Source organism: Erigeron canadensis, chromosome 6 (genome assembly GCF_010389155.1).
Source record: "Erigeron canadensis isolate Cc75 chromosome 6, C_canadensis_v1, whole genome shotgun sequence".
In the NCBI taxonomy this organism is placed as follows: Eukaryota; Viridiplantae; Streptophyta; class Magnoliopsida; order Asterales; family Asteraceae; genus Erigeron; species Erigeron canadensis.
The window spans coordinates 36,356,117-36,383,088 of record NC_057766.1 but is presented as its reverse complement, the minus strand read 5'-3'; the positions used below and the strand labels follow the sequence as shown (position 1 = coordinate 36,383,088).

At 31.2% G+C, this 26,972-nt stretch overlaps 1 protein-coding gene and 1 long non-coding RNA gene across 3 annotated transcripts; both read right to left on the bottom strand.

Annotated features, from left to right (window-relative positions):
* Positions 1-1,316: 1,316 nt before the first annotated feature.
* Positions 1,317-6,588, bottom strand: LOC122603560 (probable glycosyltransferase At5g03795). 2 transcript variants are annotated; one of them, XM_043776290.1, is made up of 3 exons: positions 5,902-6,588; positions 1,989-2,559; positions 1,317-1,909 (listed from the first exon to the last, which is right to left on the bottom strand). In XM_043776290.1, the coding sequence occupies exons 1-3, from the start codon at positions 6,368-6,370 to the stop codon at positions 1,417-1,419; spliced, it is 1,533 nt and encodes a 510-aa protein (XP_043632225.1). In that variant the 5' UTR covers positions 6,371-6,588; the 3' UTR covers positions 1,317-1,416. The 2 variants fall into 2 exon arrangements, with proteins under 2 accessions (XP_043632225.1, XP_043632226.1); XM_043776291.1 differs by having other exon boundaries at positions 1,989-2,556.
* An 8,544-nt stretch (positions 6,589-15,132) lies between these two features.
* LOC122606083 lies at positions 15,133-20,234 on the bottom strand. The gene is made up of 3 exons (XR_006324802.1): positions 20,132-20,234; positions 19,570-19,899; positions 15,133-15,300 (listed from the first exon to the last, which is right to left on the bottom strand). It is a non-coding gene; the product is annotated as an uncharacterized LOC122606083 (long non-coding RNA).
* Positions 20,235-26,972: the final 6,738 nt, after the last annotated feature.

Here is a 26,972-nt window from a genome sequence, read left to right as displayed (position 1 = left end):
TCGGCCAAAAGATATCACTAATCAAAATCAGTCACAAAAGTCGTGTAAACCAATGTGTTTTAATTACCTCTTCCTTTTATTTTAAATATATGTCCTAATTTGAATTTTATAAGTTTTTTTATTTTAATTTTGATCGAAAATTATTTTGTTGTATTATATAATAATCAAAGAAATGTATCAATAAAAAAAATATATTTAAAATGCAATTCATCCATATTTTTTTTTATGAAAAATGATAATGAGAGCCCTAATGGTTGTCATTAATAGTTATTACATGCATAAAAGGTAGTATCTTATATATCAATAACCGCCCTTCTGAATTTTCACAAAACAAAGTACAAATTTTATTGAATCAAATTAATTAATACTGACAACCCTAAGTAATGTAGTCTCTAAGAATGTAAAAAAAATTCAGGACCCGGCTCGAATATAAAATTAGACCCCCTAATGCTAAATGTAAAAATATAATACTATGACCATGAATGTTTTTAACATTTGAAATAAAGCATGGCATAAAAGAATAATATAATTTATATTTTTAAAAAAATCTTACGATGTTTTATGTGTAATATATTGGAAACAATTACAAACTTAAATTTACTATCTTAAAATATAATAGTAAAAAAAAATAAAATAAACAAATCAATTATTATTAGATGTTAAACATTATCAAAATAAATTAGTATTATAATATCTTATGTACGTGAGTAAAAATCTAAAACTTTAAATTGTGTAAACTAAAAAGACTGAAGTTGAAATCCAATCAAATAAAGAGCCCGGAACTATAAATTGTGTAAATTAAAAATCAAATAAAGAGCCCAGAAGATTAAATATTCAATTCCAATCATCTTTTTTTTTTCCTTTTTTTTTAACAGCGAGTTAATAGTTAGTAATTAGCATTCAAAACACCACAGTGACATCCAATTGAGCATTATGCGATGCTCGAACTATGCATATCTGTGATGAAACCCAAGACTCTCAAAAAACCTCATAATAATCCTCCCTCTATTTCTGTAACTCACATTTTATTCATAAAAAAAAACACTCTAACATGTTGATATCAATTAACATACACATAGTAAGCTTGAAGGTAGTGGGGCCTCAATGGAGGTGGTCCCGGCTCAGTTGCACCATTTGCACAACCTCATAGCCGGTCATGGCCCTAAGAGTTGTTATTAACAAACCTCTTTTTTTATATATAACAAAAACAATATTATTATGGTCAATTTGAAGGGAAAAATATAATATAATTCATTAAAAACAATCAAGACTACCATTATTTGTTTTGGTGATACTAAGATATTAAATCGTAACTATTCTGTACAAGTTAAAAAAATTGAATAAATTTTATATATTTTGTAGGAACAATGGTGGGATTTTTTTGGTAACAGTAAGCCAAGTACAATCAACTTATACTTAAAATAAATTAATTAATCTTATAGAACTCCTCCTTAGCCATAACTCGTACATAACCATGTAAAATGTATCAAAATCGACTGGTTTCTGATGCCATTGAAAATGCTTTTGCACCTTCAACACATTCTTCTGCAACTTGAGATACTCATCAGAAGCCACACTCTTTTTGAGGATTCTCTTCAGATTTGCAATATCTTCTGTTGAAACCACAACCGAGAAGCTACTCCAATCCAAGATATCTGCAAATGGCAGATCATAATGGTCGGCCAGGACAACAGGTACGCAACCATAGTAGATTGCATCTCCTATACGAGCCGTGTTCACTTCAAACCCTTTTGCGTGGAGGCAAAACTTGCTTCCAAGGAGTGACTCGGAGTATGGGGTTTGGAGACGCCTTTGATGAACCCCAATTACTTTATCGTTCAACCATGTCTGAACCAAGGATTCTCGTACCCTTGAATTCATTGCTCCGGCATAAAATGCAAGCATTTCCCTGTCACATTTGGGTAAAAAAATTAAGAAAACTTCAAGCTTTTACAATAATAAAAAAAAATGTAAATTAGCAATTAAACCTTTTGGATGGGTGACGACTAGGGTGGACGCCTGGCCTAGGCCATATTTGTGGTATTGATGCATCTTTATGTGCAGTATAACCCTGCAAAAAATAACTTGAAGAGCAAACAACTTGAATTGCGTTGATCCTGACTTGGGGCACTTTCTCCATTGCAGTCCTTCCAATAGAATGACACGCCACGTAGAAATGATCAGCCCCACCCGTGCGGTTCCAATAAGGGTATTCATGACTGATGCTCGTGATATAGTCTTTTATGAAGGTTTGAATGCCTTGTGGTCCAATTCTTTTATCATGTCTCATACTTGCAATGGAAAAAGGCAAGAAAAACAAGTCTGCTTCGGATGGATCTTGTGTGACAAAGTGACTCACCGAGAGTGAAATTTTGAAGTAGCTCTCGCTAGCGTAGTTGCCTCCTGGCAAACCACTTGCTGGTAGAAGAACGTTGGCAAATGGGTCGGTTTTTGCGTGTGGGTAAATGTATACTTTCATACTCTTGTTCATTTGTTTGTAGTTCTCCATGAAGATATCTTTGTCATGGTACACTTCTTTTACATTCAAAGGCTTTACTACTGAAATAAAGAAAGTCATCTCCAAGCTAGTCATAAATTACAAGTAGTAGCAAAATGGGTAATTTTCAGTATGGGTCGTTTGGTTTGAGTTGACCAAAATGCTAATCAAAAACTTATGTCATGTTCATAACATAATTCAAATCATTTAATAAAGCAATTAAAAAATTCTATGTAAACATGATGGATGATTTTTGCCCCACTCTTTTTAAGCATATATTAAAAGTTACGTTGCGGGTACGTGTTACTATTCATAAGTAGGTATGTCCAAATCAATCACATGTAAGATATTTAAGAGTTCTACAATTTGGCTTATATATTTAGGTGAGATGATCACATATCTATCATAGTTTTGATATATTAACCACTATTTATAACTTGTAGTAGTTTGTATAAATCAATAATGTATACTTATGATAAATATATTAAAATAGTAGATCTATCATTTCATGATATTTAATCCATTCATTTAAGCCTAAAACGATATGTCAAAATGTGGGTGCTAATAGGGGGCAAAATAGTAAATTTCCATTCAAAAACCATGTGGCAATCTTGAAAGTGTCCGAATATAGAGTATGGCCCATATATCCATCATCTAAGGAGCAAAGAAACGGGTAAAACATCATAATTTGGAATATCTTTTTTTTTTCTTATTATTATTTTATCGTAAGAATAATACTGTATGTTTTTATTGTTAGAACCACAACCTATCTACCAATAAACTAAAACAGAATTGTAATATTCTTTGATCGACACATGGCATCGTAATTAAGTGACATGTGTTCTTTTTTTAAACTTATTATAGATACCATGTTATATAATAATTTTTAATTTTTAATAACCTTTATCAAATTGTTTACGGATATAGAATATGAGTTGGTTTAAGATTCCAATTCCAATGTTAATAAAACTACAAAATATATTAAATTTCCGTATGGTAAAACCACGGACTATATCATGTGTTGGAGATCATATTACTTGCCATGAATTTGATATGTTTAACTATTTAAGTTATGCATTATTATTTTAATCAGCTTAGGTTTATAGTTATTATTATATCTTTAATTTCATATCCATCGATTAAACATCGTAACTTTTTTGAATTACCACTGAATTTCATACGTACGTTAGGATTCTTTTAATTTTTTTATTTTTTTAATTTATTATTTTTAATTGTACATAGATTTAATTTCATTATTAGACATAGAATTAAACTCTAACTCTTGATTTATATATACATAACACATTATAACCTTATTTGATTCACTACCACAAAAATGTCATATATTCACACTTACTTTTAAGAGGTGTGAAAAACTTTTTAATTTGTTCACACTTAAAAATGTTTAAAAAGTATACACATATAAAAGTGTGAAGAAATTTAAAAATTTATAATTTTTTCACACTTATATATATGGAAAGAAAAAGTTCACACCCAAAAGTGTGAACAAACACTACAATAAATATGTCATTTCCTCACACTTGTTTTTTAATAATTTTGAAATGTGTGAAAATTTTTGTTAATTTAATCACATTTATAAGTGTATAGAAATAATTTACATTTAAAAGTGTGAAGAAATTTAAAAAATCACAATATTTACACACTTATACATGTGGAAAAGAAAAGTTCACACTTTCAAGTGTGTAAAAATATGTCAATTGTTCACACTCTTAGGTGTTAAAGTTAATTTGTAACACTTATGTTCTTCACATAGGGGGAGTGTGAAGAAATCATGTGTTATAAATTAACTTTCACACTTTTAAGTGTGAAAAAATTTGACAATTGTTCACACTTTTAAGTGGTAACATTTTGTTTACACATTTATAAGTGTGAAAAAATTAAAACTTTTAAAATTTATTCACACTTTTAAATGTGATTTTTTTCTACACACTTTTATATGTGATTAAATTCATAAACTTTTTCACATTTCTTATAACCAAGTGTGAATAAATGAGATTTTTTTTGTAGTGAAATGTCAAACATATTCACATTTAAAAGTGTGAAAGTTATATTGTAACACTTAAATTCTTAACACTTCTCTTGTGTGAAGAAATTTAGTGTTACAAATTAATCCTCACACTTTTAAGTATGAATAATTAAGATACTTTTACACACTTAAATGTGTGAAACTTTTTTTTCCACATATATAAATGTGAAAAACTTATAACTTTTCAAATTTCTTTACATTTTTATAAGTGAATACTTTTTACACTTTTTTAAGTGTGAACAAATTAAACAATTTTTTCACACTTGTTAAAAGCAAATGTGAATAAATGGAAATTTTTTTGTAGTGATTGATCGTTTTCTCATTAATAAAATTGTTTTTTTTTCTTTATCAATTCTTTCTCTTATAAATTATATTGCTTCAAAATTTTGAGTTTACGATCCAAAATCACAAACCTATTGTCGTCATCCACTATGCTTACAAGTTCCGATTTTGATGTGATTGTAAAAATTTAAGGTAAATCAAAGTCTCTAACTAAACATATATTATATTCCCAATATTGTTTATTATAATTTAGCTTTGATCATCGGCTTACTTTAACCACAATTTATTTTATACTCACGAATCATGTAGGAAGCATATGCAAAAAGTTTTATAAAACAATCTATATAGCTACCATACATCATACGGGTATTAGGACTAATATGCATATAAATGTATCATAAGTATTTGCTATTTACATGAATATATATATTTTTCATGTTATTTTTGTACAATCAAGTAATAGGAACATGATAACTAGTCCTTAAAATAGCAAATGTAATCTTTACATCCCATAAAACCAGCAAACTTTACAAAATGTGAAATTCATCAAATGTTTTGAGTATTACATTGCAGAATAAATCACTTTTTCATTCATACATACATAAAATTAATGTATATCTATAACAATATTACACATAATTTTAATATTAAAAAAAAAAAAAACATAAAATAACCCTTAGTTATAGGTTCATCTCTTAGCCCTCAAAACCATTAGACACTAATTAACCAGCTGCCAGGCAGCCACAACTTGTTGAAACTTGTATAACACTGACTGATCAAATTTTTCACTTAAAAAAATCTGACATTTGATTTTTATATAGTCAAAGAGATTATTCTAGTATTCTACTATTAGTGGCTTATCCTTCTCTTTTTTCTATCTTTTACAAATATGAATTTTAATTTTCAAAACTAGACTTCTTATATATATACAGTACTTAATTAATATATATTCTTTTGGTTTGAAACATTTTTAAAAATATACATGCATTTTCTCTGAGTGAAACTTTGAATGGTTCAAGTATATATAAAGAATTAAACATGTGGGGGGATACAAATAATAAAAACAAAATATTACCTTTTGAAGAAGTAGAACCATGATCAGCTGGCAATTGAGGACCCTCAGCATGCACCACCACATGACTTGTAGTATTTTCTGCCATGAGTAGTTGAATCTTTTCACCTTCTCTGCTATCCATTATACTTGGATCATCATCAGCAATCAGTACCTTATTAGCCAAATTCTTCTCGTCAACGATAATGGAAGTACTTAAACCGTCTTCTTCTTCTTCGTGCAATATACGAACGGCTTCGTCGTACTGGTGACTATGAGTTGATATACGATGGTTGAGAAGGACTTGATGTTGATCATCATGAGCTGGTTTCATATCAAAATGATGATGATGATCATAATCAATCATCATCATTTTTGTGGTGGAAGGGATAGATGTTATAAAAAAGAAGGTTATTTTTAGAATTATCAAACTGCATGATGTCATGAAAAACAACCCCTTGAATGAAGCTGCTTTTATCACCATAGGGGCCATCTATGTGTTATATATGTAAGTAGTCGATCAAAGTTTATATATATATATATAACTTTCACAAACCAAATAAGCCAAGAACACCACACTAATATATATATATAGACACACAAAGTATATGTATATAGATAAATCCCTGAAAGAATATTGTAGTTGGGCTTCTAGTATATATTTCTGGTAGATTCGTTGTTAAAAAAATAAAACATAACTACTAGAGAAGAGTTTTGTAACCTGATGAGGAGGTACGTATATAATATATATATATATATATTGGCTGATGAGTACGTGTATATATATGGGTTAAGAAATATATATTAAGATGGCGAATGAGAGAAGTAGGATGGTTAAACAAACTTAATTAACTGCATGAATAATTCAAAGAAATTATATATTAAAGAAAAAGTTGACAAATATGGCCATATATTTAATTAGTAGAAGCTTCATCAATCAAATAATTGAATAATCGATGATCAATTTTTATTACAAATTCTTAGCAATTTAATAAAGGGAGAGTACTAGTGACAAGGACATGATGGTCTATTCTCATAGATGCCCATTTTTGTGCCGTCGATCGATCGACATTTTTTATATCTTTTTCTTCTGAAAAACGAGTATATATATATATATATATATATATATATATAGGGTGAGGATCCTGAAAAAATGTGTTAAAGAGATAAGGGAAAGAAGGTCCTATTAGCCAATCAAAATGCGACATATGCCAAAATTTTTAAAAAAATGCGGGTGACAATTTTGTAAATAAATTAAGTTTTGTGAAGCTTAGTCAGCTTAGGCTCTTAGCGGGTTGGGTCAGCTTGGGTTAGGTCAGCTTGAGTTGAATCAGCTTAATTTGGGTCAGCTTGATCAGTCATCTTGAGGTCTGGATCAGTTTGGGTCAGCTTGGGGTCTGGTCAAGTGTGTATATATGTATATACACACTTTAAAATAATAAGAGATGCGGCTAAAATATATATATATATATATATATATATATATATATATATATATATATATATATATTGAAAATAGGAGGAAAACGTATAATTTGAGGATTATGCATAATAAGAGGGGAGATTAAGGGTATCAAGTGTATCCCAAGGCCCCAACCTTCTCTTTTTGTTATATTATAGATAGATTTGCTAAGTAGACAAAGTTATATATAAATTAAGCTAGTTGTAAGATAGCGGTTGTTTCTTTGACATTTAAAATTAAGGTAGCTAGCTATCAATCAAATTAGATGAAACCGGAAAATTTTCCTTTTAAACTTTAAACAAAAATATAAACCATCGTTTTATGTTGCGTTTAATTGATAGTACTAATATAGTTAACTACACTATAAAATGACTTGACTTTAATTTCACTCAAATGAAATACAATATATGTAAGAATGCACTAAATCAAGGTAGAACCTAACTAACTCTTTAGCCGGTAAATGAGAAGTAATTAACCAACTAAGCAAAGTTGAGCAAAACCCACGACAATATATTTCCTTAATTACTTCACCATTATTTAGAAAAATAACAAATTTACGTACGCTAGGAGAACCAACACGCTTATAATAAAGGAATATAGCTTAATTAAGTAATTAGAACAATGGGAAAAAAAAAGTTCCATGTTTGTCAATGAACTCGATCATGAACCCCGTAAACGTTGCTTATGCAATATATCTTCGATTATTTCATTCCTATACGTAATTAAGATAATACTCATATAATTTCTACGCACTACATGTCATACTGATTTAGGTTTTGTTTACTTAAATCTTTTATTATACTAAAGAACAGTGGCTCTAATAACTTATTAACCAATCACAACTCTCGATTTTTTAATGTTTGACTTTTGTTTCCAATTTTGACTTTAATTTACATTTTTTTGTTTTCCATCACAAATTTATACTTTTTACCCAATAATTTTAATATAATAAATAAATAATAATAACTAATATATATCCAATAAAATAATAGCTAATATTTATCCAACTAAATAATAACTAATGTATTCTATCATATATAATTTTTTAATTAAAAATAAAATAAATTAAATGTAAATATATATTAAAATCTTAATAATAATTGTACTATTTTTGATTTTTTACATAATTTTATCTCAATTTGACAAAATTAAAATTTGATGATGTCATCTTTATATTTACAATTTAGTGAAAAGATCAAATGCAAACTCTTTTTTTTTTGTGAAAATCAGGAAACACATCCTAGCCATCCATCACTTCTTATCTACGACTCAGATTAAAGGACACCCCATCTTTATAATTTTAACACGGAGGGGGTATATCTGTCTTTTCACCTCTTAAACAAAACCCCCAAACACCTTCACTGTTTCACATTCTTTCCCGATCTCAAATTCTTCTAACCCTAATTCCCTCTCACACTCCCTCTTTCTCTGCCCTCCCTTTCTTCTCCGGCCACTTTTTCTTCTCCGGTCGCCGTCTCTTCTCCGTCCGATGTCGCCATTAGTCATTGATAATCGTTTTTAATCTTATCTCGAATCTCACAATCAACAATAATTTCAACAGATGCTTCTAGGACTCAGAAACAACAAAAGATGAAGGTTAAACTATAATTAACTTCGATCAAATCTTCAGTCAATTCCAGTAAGTTATAATTTGATTACTCTTTTTTTTTTAATTTTAAACTTAATTTTCATAGGTTATTTATTAGATTTATTGATTATGATGGTGACGTTATATACTAAAACCTATATATATATATAGTTCCGTTATTACAAGAACTTTATACATGTCGATAACCATGAGAACTTGTTTGTTTGATCAATGGTTATAAATAATAATTGAAATTAATGTAAATTAAATATGTAGCATGTAATGAGTCATTATTAAAAAATGGATAAAAGGGTAAAGATGGAATAAAAAACCGAACAACTTTTTGAAAAAATCATGGACTTCATTTTCTAATTTCAAACCTAGCTCATTGATCGGTTCTGTTCGTGTTTCTCTCCAACTCTCCATGTGAGTTGTAAAAAAGAATAATTTTAATACGTAAACTTGTGAATATATGAAATATAAAAATTAATAAATCACATACCGTAAACTTTTTAATACACATATGAATATGAATTTTTTTATGGGAAAATGATCCGTACTGTAGACTTTACCTAAGCTTAGGTATTGCCACATTAAAAAAAGTTATATATTAAACCTTTGAATTTAATAAACATACATAACCCCCCTGAATTTTACATAAACTCCTCCTGAATTTTACATAATCACCCCCTGCTTTACCTAAGATAGGTACTGCATGTTTTACCTAACTTTTCCCCTTCTTTTATTTACATAAGTTTGCCTCTAGACTTTTTAAATGATATACATATTCTAACTTATACACATATAAAAATATAAAATTTCTAATATGTACACATGTAAATGACTTAATTCATAAATATATAATAATTTTAACTATTAGCTTTTTAACTTGTACACCTGTTCAAAAACATTAAGATAGTACAAAAGTTTTAACTGGTACACATGTTTTAAGTGGTACAAATGTATAATAGTTTTAAAAATTCTAAAAAAAATAATACAAGGATCACTATCAAAATCAAAACTTAAGGATGGTTTGAAAATAAATATATCAAAGAACTATATAGTATATGGTTTCAGTATTAAATCTATCGTAATTATGGATAAAATAAGTTTGTAGCTTTAATTTTGATTAAGAAAGTAAGAAAAATATGGTATGTTAAGTTAGATCGATGAGAAGGATAATTGAGAAAATAATGGATATTTACAACTATATAAGTGGTTATATGTAACACCATGAGAGAGATTTACGGGATTTTTTTTTATAGATTAATAAAAATATTTGAATATGATTTTGCAAATTACAAAACACCCTTAAATGTATTTAATAGAAATTAGTTCTCATGGTAGTTCTCATTTTATCTTTTTACTATATATATATAGCTACAGGGGTACTCACACAAAACGTCACCGTCGTCGATCTGATGGTGGCAAAGATGGCTGGTGAGAGTGGCGACAGGGGTGGCGGTGGCGAGTAATAGTAACAACAGTATGATAGACAGGTGTAAGCATTGGCGATGGTCGTGGTATGAAGTGATATTAATGTAAAAGTAATTGTTATAAAAAAAAATAGTGTAATTATTTTTGGAGTTGAATTATTAATGTTATAAAGTTTTGCATTAAAAGTTTGATAGGTATGTTGAGTATGTAAGGATGTTTAAGTTAATGAATAAAAAAGGCAATTTTTACTTTTCAAATCTTTGTTTTTTAAAGAGAGATCTTGAGCTGGTTAAACAACGAAAATTAAGCCTATAAAATTTACTGGTAATTTATACCCTTAAAAAATTATTGATAAGAGATAAACTATTAGGTTAATCGAAATCAAAGATGTTTACTTTGACTTAAACAAGAAATATATTAAATAATTTATATATATATATATATATGTATATATATATTTTTGGGGGTAAAAAAGGTTACCCCGATGATTCTATTATAACAGCAAATCGGTGTTTCGTACAGGTAATGTGAGTAAATAACACATTAACTCATGTATATGACATGCCATGTACATGTAGACAACTAGCTAAGACTAGCAGCAAGAAAAACCATATACTTGCACTACATAATCAAAAGAAACGTAGATATGCAATGCAATCTTACCAGCTATACATTAGCCATGTTCATCTCTTCCATCATAAGGTGTGCATTGGTGCATCTTCCACGTCTTCAAAACAAGTATATTGCTGGACTTTTCTTTGAATTTGATAGTTAGAATCTTCAATCTAGTGGCCGGTAGCCACAATCAAGTCTCGAATCTGGTTAGCGCTTCGAGTCTCGTTCGAAAACAATCTTGCATTTCTTTCTTTCCAAATGAAGTATGTCGCTGCTGCCACCACCAATCTACTTAAGATGCTCGTTTGCAGATTTCCTCTTTGACAATGACAAAAGATGACTTACAATCAGAATCCATTTTCCATCAACTTGTTGCATATGCGCCAAAGGTCTGATTAAATTCCAAACCTCCATGGAAAAAGAACACTGGAAAAAAAGGTGATCTCGAGAGTTCACACCAATTTGGCACAAGGGCAACACATTAAATTGAAATTATACAAGCTCCCAACTTCCTAATGTTTCATCCTATCTTGAGTTCTTAATTTATTCCTAATAACTAACCACAAATGAAACGCATGTATGGAAATGCAATTATGAAACCAAACAATGTTTACCCACGGTACCTCATTTTGTCTTAAGCGAATTGTATGTCATACGACACTTGCTGAAAATCAAGGGTTCTTGCCTTCAGAAATATGCCAAGTAAGCAAATCAGGTTTATCATGAAGAATATGCCAATAATTTATATATTGTTAATTAGTAATACAAACATTATTCATATACTAAAAGATATAAAATAATAAACGGGCCTAGTTGTCATATATGCTAACTAAAATCAACCATCTTATTAAATTTAAATTTAATATCACATTAACTAAACCATCAAGTGTAAACAAAGCAAAACTGATCGTACAATAAAATTGCCGGTTGCTGTCATTATATGTGTCAAAAATCGGCCAAAAAATATCATTAATCAAAATCAGTCACAAAAGTCGTGTAAATAAATGTGTTGTAATTACCTCTTCGTTTTATTTTAAATATTTATCGTAAAAAAAGTATATATTATCGTCAATGTTGTATAATATGTATAAATGAAGTCGGTGGTAAATAAATATAATGTTTTAGTCCTGTTAACCAATTCACAACGCTCATATATATGCCAGCTTTGAAGAACTAGATACCAGGAATATGATAGCATTAATTATTATTATTTGTATAACATTAATTTATAATGGAGTATAATATAATACAAACGCTAAAAGATTCTTTCGTAACGGAATGATCCAGTATCGTGTTTGTATAAAATAACATTTTGTTTACTATATCTAATTATATATATGAAGTTAATGTTGGAATAAACATGGTTTGATTCAAGGGAAAATACTCACCAGATGATCCTGTGGAACCTGTAAGGGCATTAAACATAATTGTCATTGATTTCGGGTTTCCAAAACAAGGTGATTAAGTGATGATGAGATGAGTAATTCGGCTGTGATGTTATGCAAGAATTAGAGAGAGGAAAACACACGAAAATTAGGGTATTGTATGTGTAAGGATTAACCTTAACTTAAGGTTAATTACTCTCTATTTATAATGAGAGTAATTACACATTCAACCCTTTAGTATTTACACATTCAACCCTTCTAGTGTTTAATGTGTGTACCATTAGTCCTCTTAGTTACAATCACCTAATGGGAAACCCTATACTACGTCTCTAAGAGTAAATACGTTCATCATATATTTACTTAGACATAGGGATTTCATTATCATCAATTATCATATCAGGAATGATAAACAATCAGTGACGGTCACACTAACATGGTTCCAATAGTTAACATACAATATCGTTCTGTGAGGACAAAACCATATATTCTAATATTGGTCTTATCTATATCTATATTTATATTATAAATTACCTTTTAGATAAAGCAAATAGCTTTTTGTAAAAAAGAAAAAATAATAAATTTAAAATTTTATTAAAATCAAATTACATAAATAACACACTACTCATTACCTCCTAACCTCCACCACTACCAATTTACGTCGTTGCTGCCACCCCTACGGCCGTCGCGCCACCGCCACCTCCACCACCACTGCTATACACCACAACAATCATCGCCACATCACGCGGATCGTTTTAATAACTCTAAATCAAAAACTGACCATTGTATAATTTACTACTTTCAAAAGACAGTAAATGCATGCATAAAAAGTTATATTTTAAAACTAGTTCAAAATTTTGTGTTTTTATCTTCAATGCATGTAGTATTAACTATACTCTTTAACCCTTTTATTGTCAAAAATCTAATTTTAAATTTGCTTATCTTTTTCGTACATCTTGTATGCATTAAAGGTATGTTTGGTAAGAAGCTTTTAAGAGCTTCAAACTTTTATCAAAAAACTCTGATGTTATAAAAAGCTTCGTTTGGTTAAAAGAGCTTCAAGTTCTAAATTTAATGAAAAAACTCTTTTTTCAAACGCTACTCATACTAGTGTTTGGAAGTGGCTGGAGGCTTTTTACACATCAAATTACTTACATAGCCTTTAATTAAAGGGGAGTGATATATCTACATCAATTTTTAGCCATCTACAACAATCGCATATATTTTACAGCACAGTGTACAACTGTTTAATGCATGGATTGTTGTGGATGGCTAATTTTAGTTGTAGATATATCACTTCTCTTAATTAAATTATGTACGAATTGCACTACTCTTCTACTACTCTACTACTTACAATTCCTCTTTCCATGTCTATTAAAGACAAAAATAAAGAATGGGTATTTAGTTGGCATAATTTAACAAAAGAAAAAAAGAATTACTCGTATTTTTTTCATATATATTTTAACTTTAGTTTTTCTTTTATTAAATTAACGAATACCATTTTATTAATTGGTTTGAAAATACATAAGTATTTTTATAAATAATATAGCAAATAGGAAGGACTTCATGTTCAAAACCAAACTTTTGCTCATGAAATACTGGTAAATCATTATGTCTATTTTTGTCATTTTACATATTTTATTAAAGCCTACAGCTATTTTACCAAACACCTATATATATCTAAAAAGCTCCAGCTACTAAGTTTCCAGCTACAACTACCAGCTACAGGCTTGCAGCTATCAACTACCAGCTAACAGCTAGTTTTGCTAAACATACCCTAATTATTTTCTTAGCTTTTTTACAATTTTATATGTTAGAAGAAGTAAAATTTCCTTTCGATACAAGGCATGCATCTTAACTATAGGACATGAAGATGTAAGAAACAGGTCATTTGAATTACGATTTGTATCATTAATATATAAAAAGAAAAGAAGAAGAAATTAAGTATAAAGTAGTTCATGATGACCTACATGTATAGTTAATTTAATTAAAATTCAGAATATTCTTTTACATCCTTATATTGCTACTTTCTTCCCAAAAGGCGACACCAAGTGATCACATTTAAATACCATTGGGGTAACTTAATGGTTGACAGTATAATATTTATGATTTTTTTTTTAAATCAATGAAGGCCGGCCGGTCTTTCAAATTTTGTCAAATGCAAATCTAATTTGATGAATGGATCTTAACTACATTATATTGAGTAATTGAGTTAACAAACCCTTTAAAACATACATAAGTAAAATTCGATCATGAGATGAACACATAAAAATGTGGGTGTTAGTTACCTATATAAAAAAAATTCACATTTAAATATTTAAATACTTTTGACACTCTGTTACTTTGGAAAGTTTCCCATCATGTTTATTTGAATAATATTAATTGGGGTGATGAATTGTCGCACTCGTAGATAACGACATGCTCGTTTATAAAATTTTGGAACTAGGCTTTTGTGCATATGATTCTAGACAACTGGACGACGGCTTACGGAGATCAAATTCGAGCTAGAAAAAATGTTTACATAGAAAGGAATATGAGCAACTCACAAATGATCATTTTTATTCTCATAACAACCACTGTTCCTCTTTTGTAACCCGCAATTTTATTAACGCTGATATGGAAATTATTACCATCAACCGCTGTTACTTCCGCCCACCGCCACTGCATCGCGCGGGTATCCATCTAGTATCAAATGGAATGAACATTACTATTAATGATGCACGTTATAGTTTCAACTTTTTCTAACCCAGAAAATAACGGACCAATGGTTATACTGACAAGAATATAAAAAAATTAATATGTATAATATACATTAAGAGGTCATGCAGTGCGCACTAACATCATGATGACAAGATACATGAATGTGGTTTTTAGACATCTTGTTTTTTCCATACAAAAAGAATAAGTGAGGCAGCTTGTTGCTCGTTTACCTTCTATTCCTGCATAAAATTTATAAGTATTGGAATGAAATTGAAAAAATATATATATTAACGTGCATACAAATTTGTATATCTCATGTCAAAGCTTATTCTCCGAATTTTATGATAATTATATAATTATTTAATTTACTTTAAATACAACCCTAATGTTGCGTTTAGCAAAACTCATTTATAAAAGATGTTGTACATTTATAATTGGGATAGAAGGAATGTGCGTAAGAGGGAGGATTTAATTTAACAAATTCGAAATTTGATTAATTAATCGTAATATTCTTATCAAAGAGAGGATATATATGAGAATATGAGATAGATACATGATCAGTTTGCAAATTAGGATTTCACCCATCGGTCTCCATGTTGGCATGTTGCCAAAATGCCAACTAGTCAACTACATAGTCGTTAATTGGTAGTTGGATGAAATTATTTTTACTTTTCCCCTATTGGAAGACTGATAAAGTTATTCTGAAATTCTTGTTTATGTATGGTGTAGTTTCCGTTCAAAAAAAAAAAAAAGTATGGTGTAGTTTAAGCACCACGTACGTATCTATATAAGTGCGTTTGTGGGCGTGTGTGTTTTATAAATAGTGTAAAGCCACTGCCACTTGTTTGTTGAACTTGAACATTAACTTTTTGTTGAATTGTCCCATTCATATAAAGTGTTGTATTTCATAATATATGACTTATTAGAAGACTTGACAATTTGTGCACATGAGTTGTAATAATTGAGGTTTGCTTGCACATATTAAATTTCATTATTATATGTAAAATGTATTCAAGTTGCAAACAACGTGATATATATACTTACATTGCGTAGCAAAAATTTTGTCAAGAACATTGGTTTTTTTTAAAAATGCATTAGGTCCGAGAGAATAATAAATCACGTTTTAATGTTTTGTGAATTTGGTAGTATGAATACCTGAGTCCTAACTAGGGATGAGTAAAAAAAACCATTAACCCGTGCCCGAACCGGGAACCGACCCGCCCGAAGCCCAAACGGGTCGGGTCACGGGTCACGCATTTATGGTTTTCGCGGGTCAAGGGTCGCGCGGGTCGAGTGAAGGCAAAAACCGAAAAAAAGTGAAGGAAACCCGTGACCCGCCCGCGACCCGCCCGTACCCGATCCGAACCGGACCTTCACGGGCCGGGTCACGGTTTCGATTTTCATGCATTCGCGGGTCGTGAGCCGGGCCGGGTCGGGCCATTTGCACATCCCTAGTCCCAACACTGATCACAAAATATTATGAAATTCTGTCTTATAAACTTCTAGGCACACATGAAATATGTAAACTAGAAATGAAATGACATGATACATAGTAATCATCTAAATGGAAGCGTGTTAGGAAAAATCATTTAAGGTTTTTCCGTAGGAGCAAAAGTTTACGATTATACACATAGGACATGTTTAAATTGGCTCGGATTGACTCGATCATGAGGTTGATTTTTTTTATATAAAACCAAAATGACATCCAAAAGATAGTGAGATATGCACCATAATCTTTTCTATATACTATCAATTCATGTTTCAAAAAGCGGTATATAACGTCTACTAGACATTGAGGACATTGAGAAGCGATCATGGGCCTCATATTGGGTCGGTGATGGATTGAACCGGGCCGGAAACCAAATTTTTTTTAATTATTTTAACTGAGAACCAACCATGTTATACCGGATTGAGTTGGTGTATATGGTTATATATTCGCGTTCAACATATATTACAAAACTAGCTTAAGCACCCGGGTAATATTAAGGGGTATTTGTGTTTGCGTTTCCAAAATAGATTATGCGTTTAAAAATTGCGTTTTGAAAAAGCATGTCCCTACCTGCTTTTTCAAAACTGCGTTTTCTCTCTAATTAAACACAAATAATCACTTATTTTGCCAAACACATTTTTCGATTATTTGCTTTATATAAACGCAATAATCAGATAATCAGCTCAAAACTCAATCACAAACACCCCCTAAGATAACTAATTATATTTATAGAAATTGTAACGTAAATGTTAAATGTAAAAACTTGACAACAAAGCTAACAATGTAATACACATAACTTTATAATAGCATACCATTTAAATTTATTTTAAAACATAAAACACAAATAGAAAATTTAAAATATGATCAAATAATAGAAAATTTTAACACATTTTGACGTGTCATTATATGTTTTGTTTGGTTTGTCTTCTAATTAGTTGAGTTATTACGTCTAAATGAATTATCACCTGTATATTTTTTTTTCATTGGTTATGTTCTTTATGCAAGTTATTTGCTAATTATGAATGATATATAAATATGCAAATCAGATTATTGAAGGATTTTTAATTACAATAATTTATTTAATTTGGTTTTTGATAATGACAGCTACATAAGTTGTAATTAAAGTACATAAAATAGTTTTATTTTATCATAAAACTCAAGGATGAATTTTTGATATGTAATGTATGTTTTTTTGGGGTTTTTTTTGTGTGGTCGAGGTATAAGGCAGAAAAGAAGCTAAAGATGTACTAAATTTATTTGGAAATTTTAAAGTAAAGCCTACCATACCAATTTAAACACATTCTTAAATATTACTCAAAGTAGTGACAAATGTTCGATTAAAGCTGATATCCATCAGCATAAAAGTGACTGAGAACAATAGGCAACTTATGGAGGCTTGGAAATTGCCATCGGGGACTGATCAAACAAGTAGCAACAATGAAGCAATTTAACTCAGCCTACTTATGCTGCCTAATTTTGGTGGGGGCTGTTTTGCTTACAGGTGACAAAGTACTTTAGATCATTATCAGTAGTTACTTGTAATATATTTGTTAAATTGTCAGCAATTTCACATGGCAACATTTATACATGTCTACTGTTATATGTACGTCCCAATAAAAGCTCAAAGATAAACTGTTCTACCAGGGGCAAGAACAACCTACAGGACACTTGATTGGGATACTAAAAGAAAATAGAACCTATAAGGACTCATGATAACTGTCAAAAGTGGTTGATGAAAGTTGGAGCATGATCACGGATAAAGTCACTTGTTGACATACTTGACAGGAAGAATCGCTAGTAGCCTCCGTTCTAATAGTAAACAACTACTGCTACAAGCAAGGGTTTTCTGCAATTCTTGATAAGGCATCAGCTGCATTGTAACCATTCTTGGGCTGGGATGCGATTACATAATCATAACCCAACAATTTTGAGACCCATTTTTGTTGCACAGGTGTTGTTATTCACTGCTCTAGCAAATTGCTGAGGCTTCGCTGATCCGTTTGAATACAAAATTCTGACTGAAATTCGGCAATGAAAGTTTTGGTATTGACGTCATGACTTGCTAGAGGTGTTCAAAGGGCTTTGATAGTGTACCACTTGCCAAACACCTTGGGAAGGGTCGGGAAATCACCTCCCTGCGAGCTATGAAACCAACTCCCTGCAAGCTACATAGTCACCTCCCAGCAGGCAATGTAGCTTCCGGACACGACACAGCAGAAAAAGATGTCCTATACCACGATCACGTACGACCTTTTCAGAGTTGGCACCCACGATCTACGACAAGACAAGGGGATTTACTATCAAAAAGACGTAGTGGCTAACGGCTCTCTAGAGCTTCTCCTGTAAATACCCCCTCAAATCCTTATTTGAGGCCATGACCAAGATTCACCAAAACACTTGGTGGTGTATAGTAGCACCCGGTCTACTACCGGATGGGAACCTCCAACAAGTAACAATCCAACCCTAATCCCCTTCCTAACACAAGATTTACTCTCTTAACTTGGGTCAGGTGGGTGTAACCCTCACACAAATGTGAGAAGCTTAGCTATAATCCCATAATTGACCTTCATTTAATAGATCTGTGAGAAGCAGAGATATAATCCCACTATTGCAAACAACTTTTGATAATAACCTGTAAGGCCTAAGAATCCACGGCACTAGCATGGGTTTAATTTTTTTTCTTGGTCCACTTTGAACTATGAGAAGAAACGAGGTGAGCCAGATATTCTACTATTTCTTTCTGGCTAAATGCACATTTACTCGCTTTAAGCAAGAATTGAGGTTGCCTTAACAATTCTAACATATTCAAGAACCAGGATGCATGTCCCAATCGAGGTTATAGACTAATATATCCTCGAAAAGCAGCAGAATAAAGTTACAAAGGTAAGGACGAAATAACGAGCTCACAAATGCATGAAACGTGGATGCAGCATCACAAAGACCAAAAGGCATAACAAGGTAATGATAATGGCCATTATGGGTACGAGAAACAGTTTTTTTTCTGAACATGGACACGTACCTGGCAAAAACCTGGAGTTTTGTAAAATAAGATGCTCCATGATTCATGGACCGTGAATCTCATCGAGCATGTCCTCAACGCGGCTGTCATTGGATGGATATGAATTTGGATCTGATCTACGATCCAACATGATCCGCTCCATATCCAAAATAAGTTAAAAAGATGGAATACTATAGGTGGATCGATCCATTAGAAGCTTCAAAATATCTTTTTTAACACAATCAAAAGTTTGCTCATCTATTTTAAGCGCCCCTCCCTTGCAACCTGACGTCCCATTGTCTCCCAAGTCTCAACCTCACACCCACCGTTCCCCTGTGCTAACACCGTCATCTGATCAACAGAACTTACGTTACATTTCATGATAGATTACTATATCAAATGCTATCTAGGTAGATGATTTAAACACAACACATATAGAAAGAGCATATGCAAGAGTATGACAAGTTGCATTTCAGTAAAGAAAGAAGAGGTCAGCAACGAAATGCCATCAAAGTAAAGTAAAGATCTTTAAAACACATGCAGAATCACCAACTTTTCAAGTTTGGAATAAGTGAACATATACCTCAAAAATCACAAATGCTAAACACTGACATTTTATCAAACACTTTGCGAGCACCAATTTTAGAATCCAAATCATAAAGTAGAGCTGTCTGGAGATTAGAGGTGGCAATACCTTCCCATATGCATATACTGGGCGATTTTAGGTAGATGTTCATAAACTTTGGGTGTATTTGGGTGGTAATAATCATCTAAACGGGTTCAGATTTTTGAACTTTCGGGTTGAAATGGAGTGAGAGATTGAAAGGGAAGTGGTTAAAAAATGGCTTATGGCCATAGGACGTACTTTCAGGTAAAAAATTTTTTTTGACAATTCTCAAATATTTTAAAATTATCAATGTAACTACTCTTTTCGTCCCAATCGAAAAGTTCAAGCTTTTATATCTATATTATATAATAAAGCAAATTTTACTCCATGTTAATTATTTCTGTCTTTGAAATATTTTATTTGTCCTTGGACATTTTTTATTTCCATAATATCATTTTTACCCTAAAATCAGGTACGTTCTAACCATTATCCCTCTTTTGTAACCCGCAATTTTGTTAACGCTGATATGGAAATTACTACCATCAACCGATATCACTTCCGCCCACCGCCGCAGTATACCGTCGTTGCATCGCGCGGGTATCTATCTAGTGACTGTCAAAGTCTTTCTCAAGCAACTTTGACCATCAATATTATTGTTTGTGTTTTATAATACTTGACAAAAGTTATATTATTATAAAATACATTAAAAACGTAATCAATTCATATATATGACATTAAATATTACATAACACAAATAGAATTGTAGACGGTCAAAGTTAATCATTAAAGACTGAATATGTCAAACTATGACATTTAAATTGGGACGGAGGGGGTACTTTATTAACCAATCAACACTTTTAATCTCTTAAAAAAAAACTTGAACTGCCCAAACTACTAGTCTATTTTATTTACTAGTTTAATACTTCCACTTAATATACCGATAATTATTTACAATATACATGTTGCTAACCCTTAAAATAACTACAGTATTTTTTTTTATATTAGTTACTTTTATATTAATAATCACGCTACTATCAACACCCACACGGTATATTCAGGGCCGGCTCTAAGGGTGTGCAAAGGGTGCCACCGAGCCGAGCCCACCACTCTGAGGGGCCCACCATGAAAAAACTGGAAAAAAAATACTTGCAAGTTATAGCTTTAATGGAGGATTTGAGATTGCTGCTAGTAGTTCTGAAATAGAAAGGAAGACAACAATGTCTTTATTTAATATATGACCACTTGTACTTTTGTACTAATAATCCCTTATAATTGTATATATTTATAACTTTAACCCCTAACTATATAATATAATCAACTTCATGACAATCAACTTCTTCTAAAAAACGAGTATATATATATAGGGTGAGAGTTATGAAAGAAGGTGTGTTAAGGAGAGAAGAGAGAAGGTCCTATTAGCCAATCAAAATGCGACATGTTTCAAAATTTTAAAAAAAGCGCGGTGACAATTTTGTAAATAATTAAAGTTTTGTGAAGCTTGGTCAACTTAGGCTCTCAGCGGGTTGGGTCAGCTTAGGTTAGGTCAGCTTGAGTTGGATCAACTTAGTTTGGGTCAGCTTGATTAGTCATCTTGGGGTCTGGGTCAATTTGGGTCAGCTTAGGGTCTAGTCAAGTGTATATATATATATATACACACTTTAAGATAATAAGAGAGGCGGCTAAAAAAAATAAAATATATTGAAAATAGGAGGAAAACGTATAATTTGAGGATTAGGCATAATAAGAGGGGAGATTAAAGGTGTCAAGTGTACCTCTAACCCTCTCTTTTAATTATATTATAGATAGATTTGCTAAGTAGACAAAGTTATATATAAAGTTGTATATAAACTGAAAGAAAAATACTTACAAGTTATAGCTTTAATGGAGGATTTGAGATTGTTGCTAATAGTTTTGAACCAAAAAGGAAGACAAAAGTGTCTTTATTTAATATATGACCATTTGTACTTTTGTACTAATAATCCCTTATAATTATACATATTTATAACTTTAACCCCTAACTATATAATATAATCAACTTCATGACAATCTTGAATGTGTAGTTCAATATTTGTTTTCTTTTAAACAAATTAATAAACTATTCAAATAAAAAACTGTTTTGAATTTCTATATGGTTCTATTGTATATAACTTTGTTTTTTATAATTTGATGTTTAAGCTTACGAATGAATGGCGAAGACAATAGTTAGCTTAATAATATGCTTCTTTTATTTTTGACTTACTATTTTAGGAGCCCGATTTTTATTTTTGAGCGGGGTCTTAAGATATTTTTATTTTCTCGGAGACGGCACTGGGTATATTAAGTGAAAGTTTAATTATACTAGTCTGAGTTGTCAGGTACTTTAAATCTGAATAAATTTTTAAAAGTAATATTAAAAATATAGAGTTTTATATAAATTATGAGGTTGTTGTAATCTGTCATTAAGTGAAACGGTTATAAGTGCGACAAGAAACTAGTCAAAAGGTTGGAAGATATGTATTTGCATTTGTTTGAGGAGCTTGATTAATAACCCACGCACCCAGCTAGACATCCACTTCAACTTTGAAATGTTTCTGTTGAATATGTGCCCAGCAGCCAATCCCCATCACCCTCTCATTTTCTCTTGGACTGGACGGAAAAGAGAATGAAAGAGACGCTCATCTAGAAATGGGAATTAAAACACCTACAATTTATATATTTGAGTGCTTTGTATTGTTGTCGCAGGGAACAAAGTCAAAAGAAAAGAAATTGGCCATTGGGCCGGCCATCTCCCACAAGCCCACTAGACATCGAAACATAGCCCAGCCGAGCCCAGCATCAAGTCTGCAGTTTATTATGTGAAGAAAATGGTTGACGACTTGTGGCTTGACTTTCTTGACTTCTTTTACTGGAGTGGACCGAATACTAAAAGCAGCAACACAAAATTGCATGAGTTGAATCTGTTGACCAACCAGTCACAGCACGCCACATCTTCACATGGCAACAACCATTCATTGAATTATGAAAAAATGCAACAACGGTCCCCATGTTAGGGCACCGGATGTTCCACGAATATCAAAAGATTGTAAGTAACTAAAAAGGTCATGATGAAACCTAATTGAACTCTCACATTTCATACGTCGAAGCTATCATATCTTCAATCTATTCTTTCTTATTACCGTGTGAACGATCAAACTTCGAGGATGAAGTTCTTGTTAAAGGAGTAATGATGTAACAATCCTCAATTTCTTATTTGGACAACTTACTTATATTTATCTAGGTATCTACCCCTAGAGATTTATTAAGAGAATTGATCTTTTAGACATTTAAGGCATAGAGATAATTGCCCTCTAGTTTAATGGAATATGATAGATAGCTAGTTATCTTAAAAATGTCAAACACAATAATTGTAATTATTCAAATCAATCTCGAAGTAAATAAATAATAACAACCTTATAAGAGTAATAATTAAATAAAAAAAAAATTAAGAATCCAAACAACTCAAGAACTCAAACAATCAAATGATAAATCAATAAAATTTACAAGTCAATTACGTATATGTATACATATACCTACACGACACACACACATATATGATGCAACATGTATATAAGTTATAAAAATTATAAACCCAAATAATACCCATACAATTAGGATTCTACATAATCCAACCATTTGCATTCAACATGTTCACAAATGACCCACATTATGAACCTATGCATAATCTTGAACTACATTCATACACCCCCATTCTCCTAGCCAATCCCTACCTTCTCACCACTCTTACTAACCAATTAACAAGCCTCCTACCCACCACACAACTTCATTCGCTTCTCCAACACACCTCACACACACATCAAGAAATGCTCTCAACTTTGTCTTCCTCTCCTTTCTTATTTTCAGCAAAAAATGGGGCAAAACACTCATAAAACTTAACAATAAATCATCAAACAAACAAGTGATCATTTCTATAATGTAAGGAGCAAAGCCATGAAGGGTTGGAGCATGGATGATGATGCGAAATCAGCCCCCAATAGCATCAAAACTCACGACCAGGAGGTTGTCCGAACAACCCTCTTCCTTCTTGATTTCGAGCCACATGCAAGCCAAAATGGAACTCAAATTTAATCTAAACTATTGTAATAATAACCCATCTTGTCGATTTATCATTGAGAGTCATGCATGAAGCCGATTTGGTGGTCACAAGTCTCAAAAATTAGCCCCATCACCACCATATTCGATCCATCTAAGGTTGATCTCTCAAAACCGTTTTCAATACATCTTTATCTATAAATTTTTCAATTATCCATTAATGCTTTTGAGTTTGATTATCAGTAAATATGTGATTTGCAAGTAAATAATGCATTGCATGTTGAGAAAAATGCAAGATCTTTACATGCATGTTGTTTTTAGGATGATCAAGATATGTTTTTGCAAGAATCAAGTTAATCAATTAAGTTTTGTGTTGGAAAAAGTAAGTATTTCCTAACTTTGGACATTGATAAATATATGATCGAATGACATATATTGAGAACCTTTTGATGTGTGTGTAGTCTCTGGCCAAGACTATACAATAAATTAAGACATGTCCAAATTGAGTTAAAAGTGAATGAATGTCAATCTCAAAGGTGTGTTAATTGTAAAATTGGAAGTAAAACTTCATAACGTATGATTTATGTATATTATAATTATGTGCAAGTTGAAAGTGAAATTCACTAATATGTATTCCATAACGTATAATAAATTGCAATTAACATTACACCAATTTATTGATATTGATTATGAAATGAGTTTCATTTCTATTTGGTGTGTATAAAAGGACCATTTTGGTTCTTGGAAGAATATATGAAAAATACATGAATTATATGAGAAAAATACACACATAGAAAACTCACTATAATTCTATGAAATAGCATTCCATCCCCGTGTTCCGTTCATCTTTCAAGCAAGTGTTTAAGTCCGGCAGTACTCTGCTTTGAGCCGGTGTACCCTGGGAACAAACGATGAATCTGTTTAAGGGAATTGTGTCAAACACAAGCCCGGTTCCTTTACGGTTATTGTTACTATTTTGTTATCTTCTGCAGGATTAGAACCAGTTGTTGCTCATATTCGGTTTCACATCATATTCTTGTTATTTTACTTTGCTTATTTATTTTCATTGTATTGTGATTAGTAAAGTGATGACAAGTATTTTATTTAGAATTTCCAACATTTTGTATAAGTTCACTTGAAAATGGTGATGAATGATCTTGAATATGTCTGAAATAAGTGAATATTGATGTTAAAATGATACAAAAGTAGTTTTAATCTTGTGGGTGATAAACATAAGTGTTAATTAAGCAAAAAGGTCATTGGTGGGTTGAATTAATCAAAAAGCAATCTGACAGAATTAATCTTCTGTCTTGTAATGGGTAAAATGGGCATGTGATGGCATTTTCAAGCAAAACTTTAAAAATAAAAGTTGTATAGGAACGAGTTAAGAATAACCACCAACTGGAATTACTCAAAAATACTGAACCAAACGAAAGATATCATTTTTCTACTGAAACTGGTCAAAATTGTTATTTTGACCGAATATTTTATGAACTTTAACAATTTATATCTCGTAAAACAAAGGGCTCCAGGAGGTCATACTTGGTGGAAAGTAATTTCAATGTGTTCTAAACTTAAAATAAAATTGTGGGATTTTTATTAAGAGCATGACCCAAAGAACTTTTATAAAACATTTGGGTATGCAAAATAGTGATTGTTTTGACCACTTTCACTTCTAAAAATAGCTTGAGGTAGTAAACATTATCTAAAAATTATATAAAAATTCACAAAACTATAAGACACATATAAGTTGCTACACAAAAATCAGGAAGGTCCAAATAATTCGTCTTGACCCCAAAATAGTAGCTAGCATTTCGTAAAAATAAAGTATAAAACAGAAAATTTGTAAGTAATCTTATAAATGGTATAATGGGCTATGTAATGAACTAAGAACCATAATGGGCTAACCCGGCCCAAATAACCAACCCATAAAAAAAACCACAAATCAGTAGGCCCAACCTAGCCCAATAAAGTATATAGCCCAATAACCCATATAACCCATTAAGCACATAACCCAAATAAGGTAAAGCCCAACAACTAATGTAAGCCCAAAACATTTAAAAGCCCATGACACTTTAGGCCCAACTGATAAAAGCCCACAACACTTAAACGAATTTCATGAACCAAGTAATCGAAAGAATCGAGAAATATACGAGTTGAAGACAAGTGTAATCAAAATAAAACAAAAATAATTAAGTGGATAAACGGAAACAACTAAGGTAATTATAATATAAAATGATACCTTGAAATATAATTTACACTAAAATCGGTTACACATCAAATGATTAATAAGGATAATATGACTTAATATTAGCATATGATATCCTAAAGATGCCAAACCAAACCACAAATGAAGCCAAGTTACCGAAATTCTAACAATTATAACTACGTATATAATGAAAGTAACCTTTACACCATCAATCTCTACAACCAAAATGATGCGAATATTAGCAATACATTTGAATTCCAAAATTGATAACAACATAATGAAAATGGCATTTCTACGTGATGGCTTAAGATAGGAACTTACGTATATTAGTCCTATCGTAGGGATAGTCTTGGGTTGAAATATGATCGAGGAATATAACGGATATATGATCAAGCAAGCTATAGATGGGAAGTACCCATTTTGGATAGATGAATATAATGCACGGCATAACAAGGTGAGTCATAGCCCCTTTTCAAACTATTTTATGTGTTTAACTATCGGGGTGAAAAGCATGATATATAAATGAAATTGCTTTCTATA

Coding starts and splice junctions, on each gene's coding strand:
- LOC122603560 (XM_043776290.1), bottom strand. CDS start 6,370: ATGGCCCCTATGGTGATAAAAGCAGCTTCATTCAAGGGGTTGTTTTTC. Junction 2,560..5,901: donor TGGTTCTACTTCTTCAAAAG/GTAATATTTTGT, acceptor TCTTTATTTCAG/TAGTAAAGCCTTTGAATGTA. Junction 1,910..1,988: donor AGTCGTCACCCATCCAAAAG/GTTTAATTGCTA, acceptor CAAATGTGACAG/GGAAATGCTTGCATTTTATG.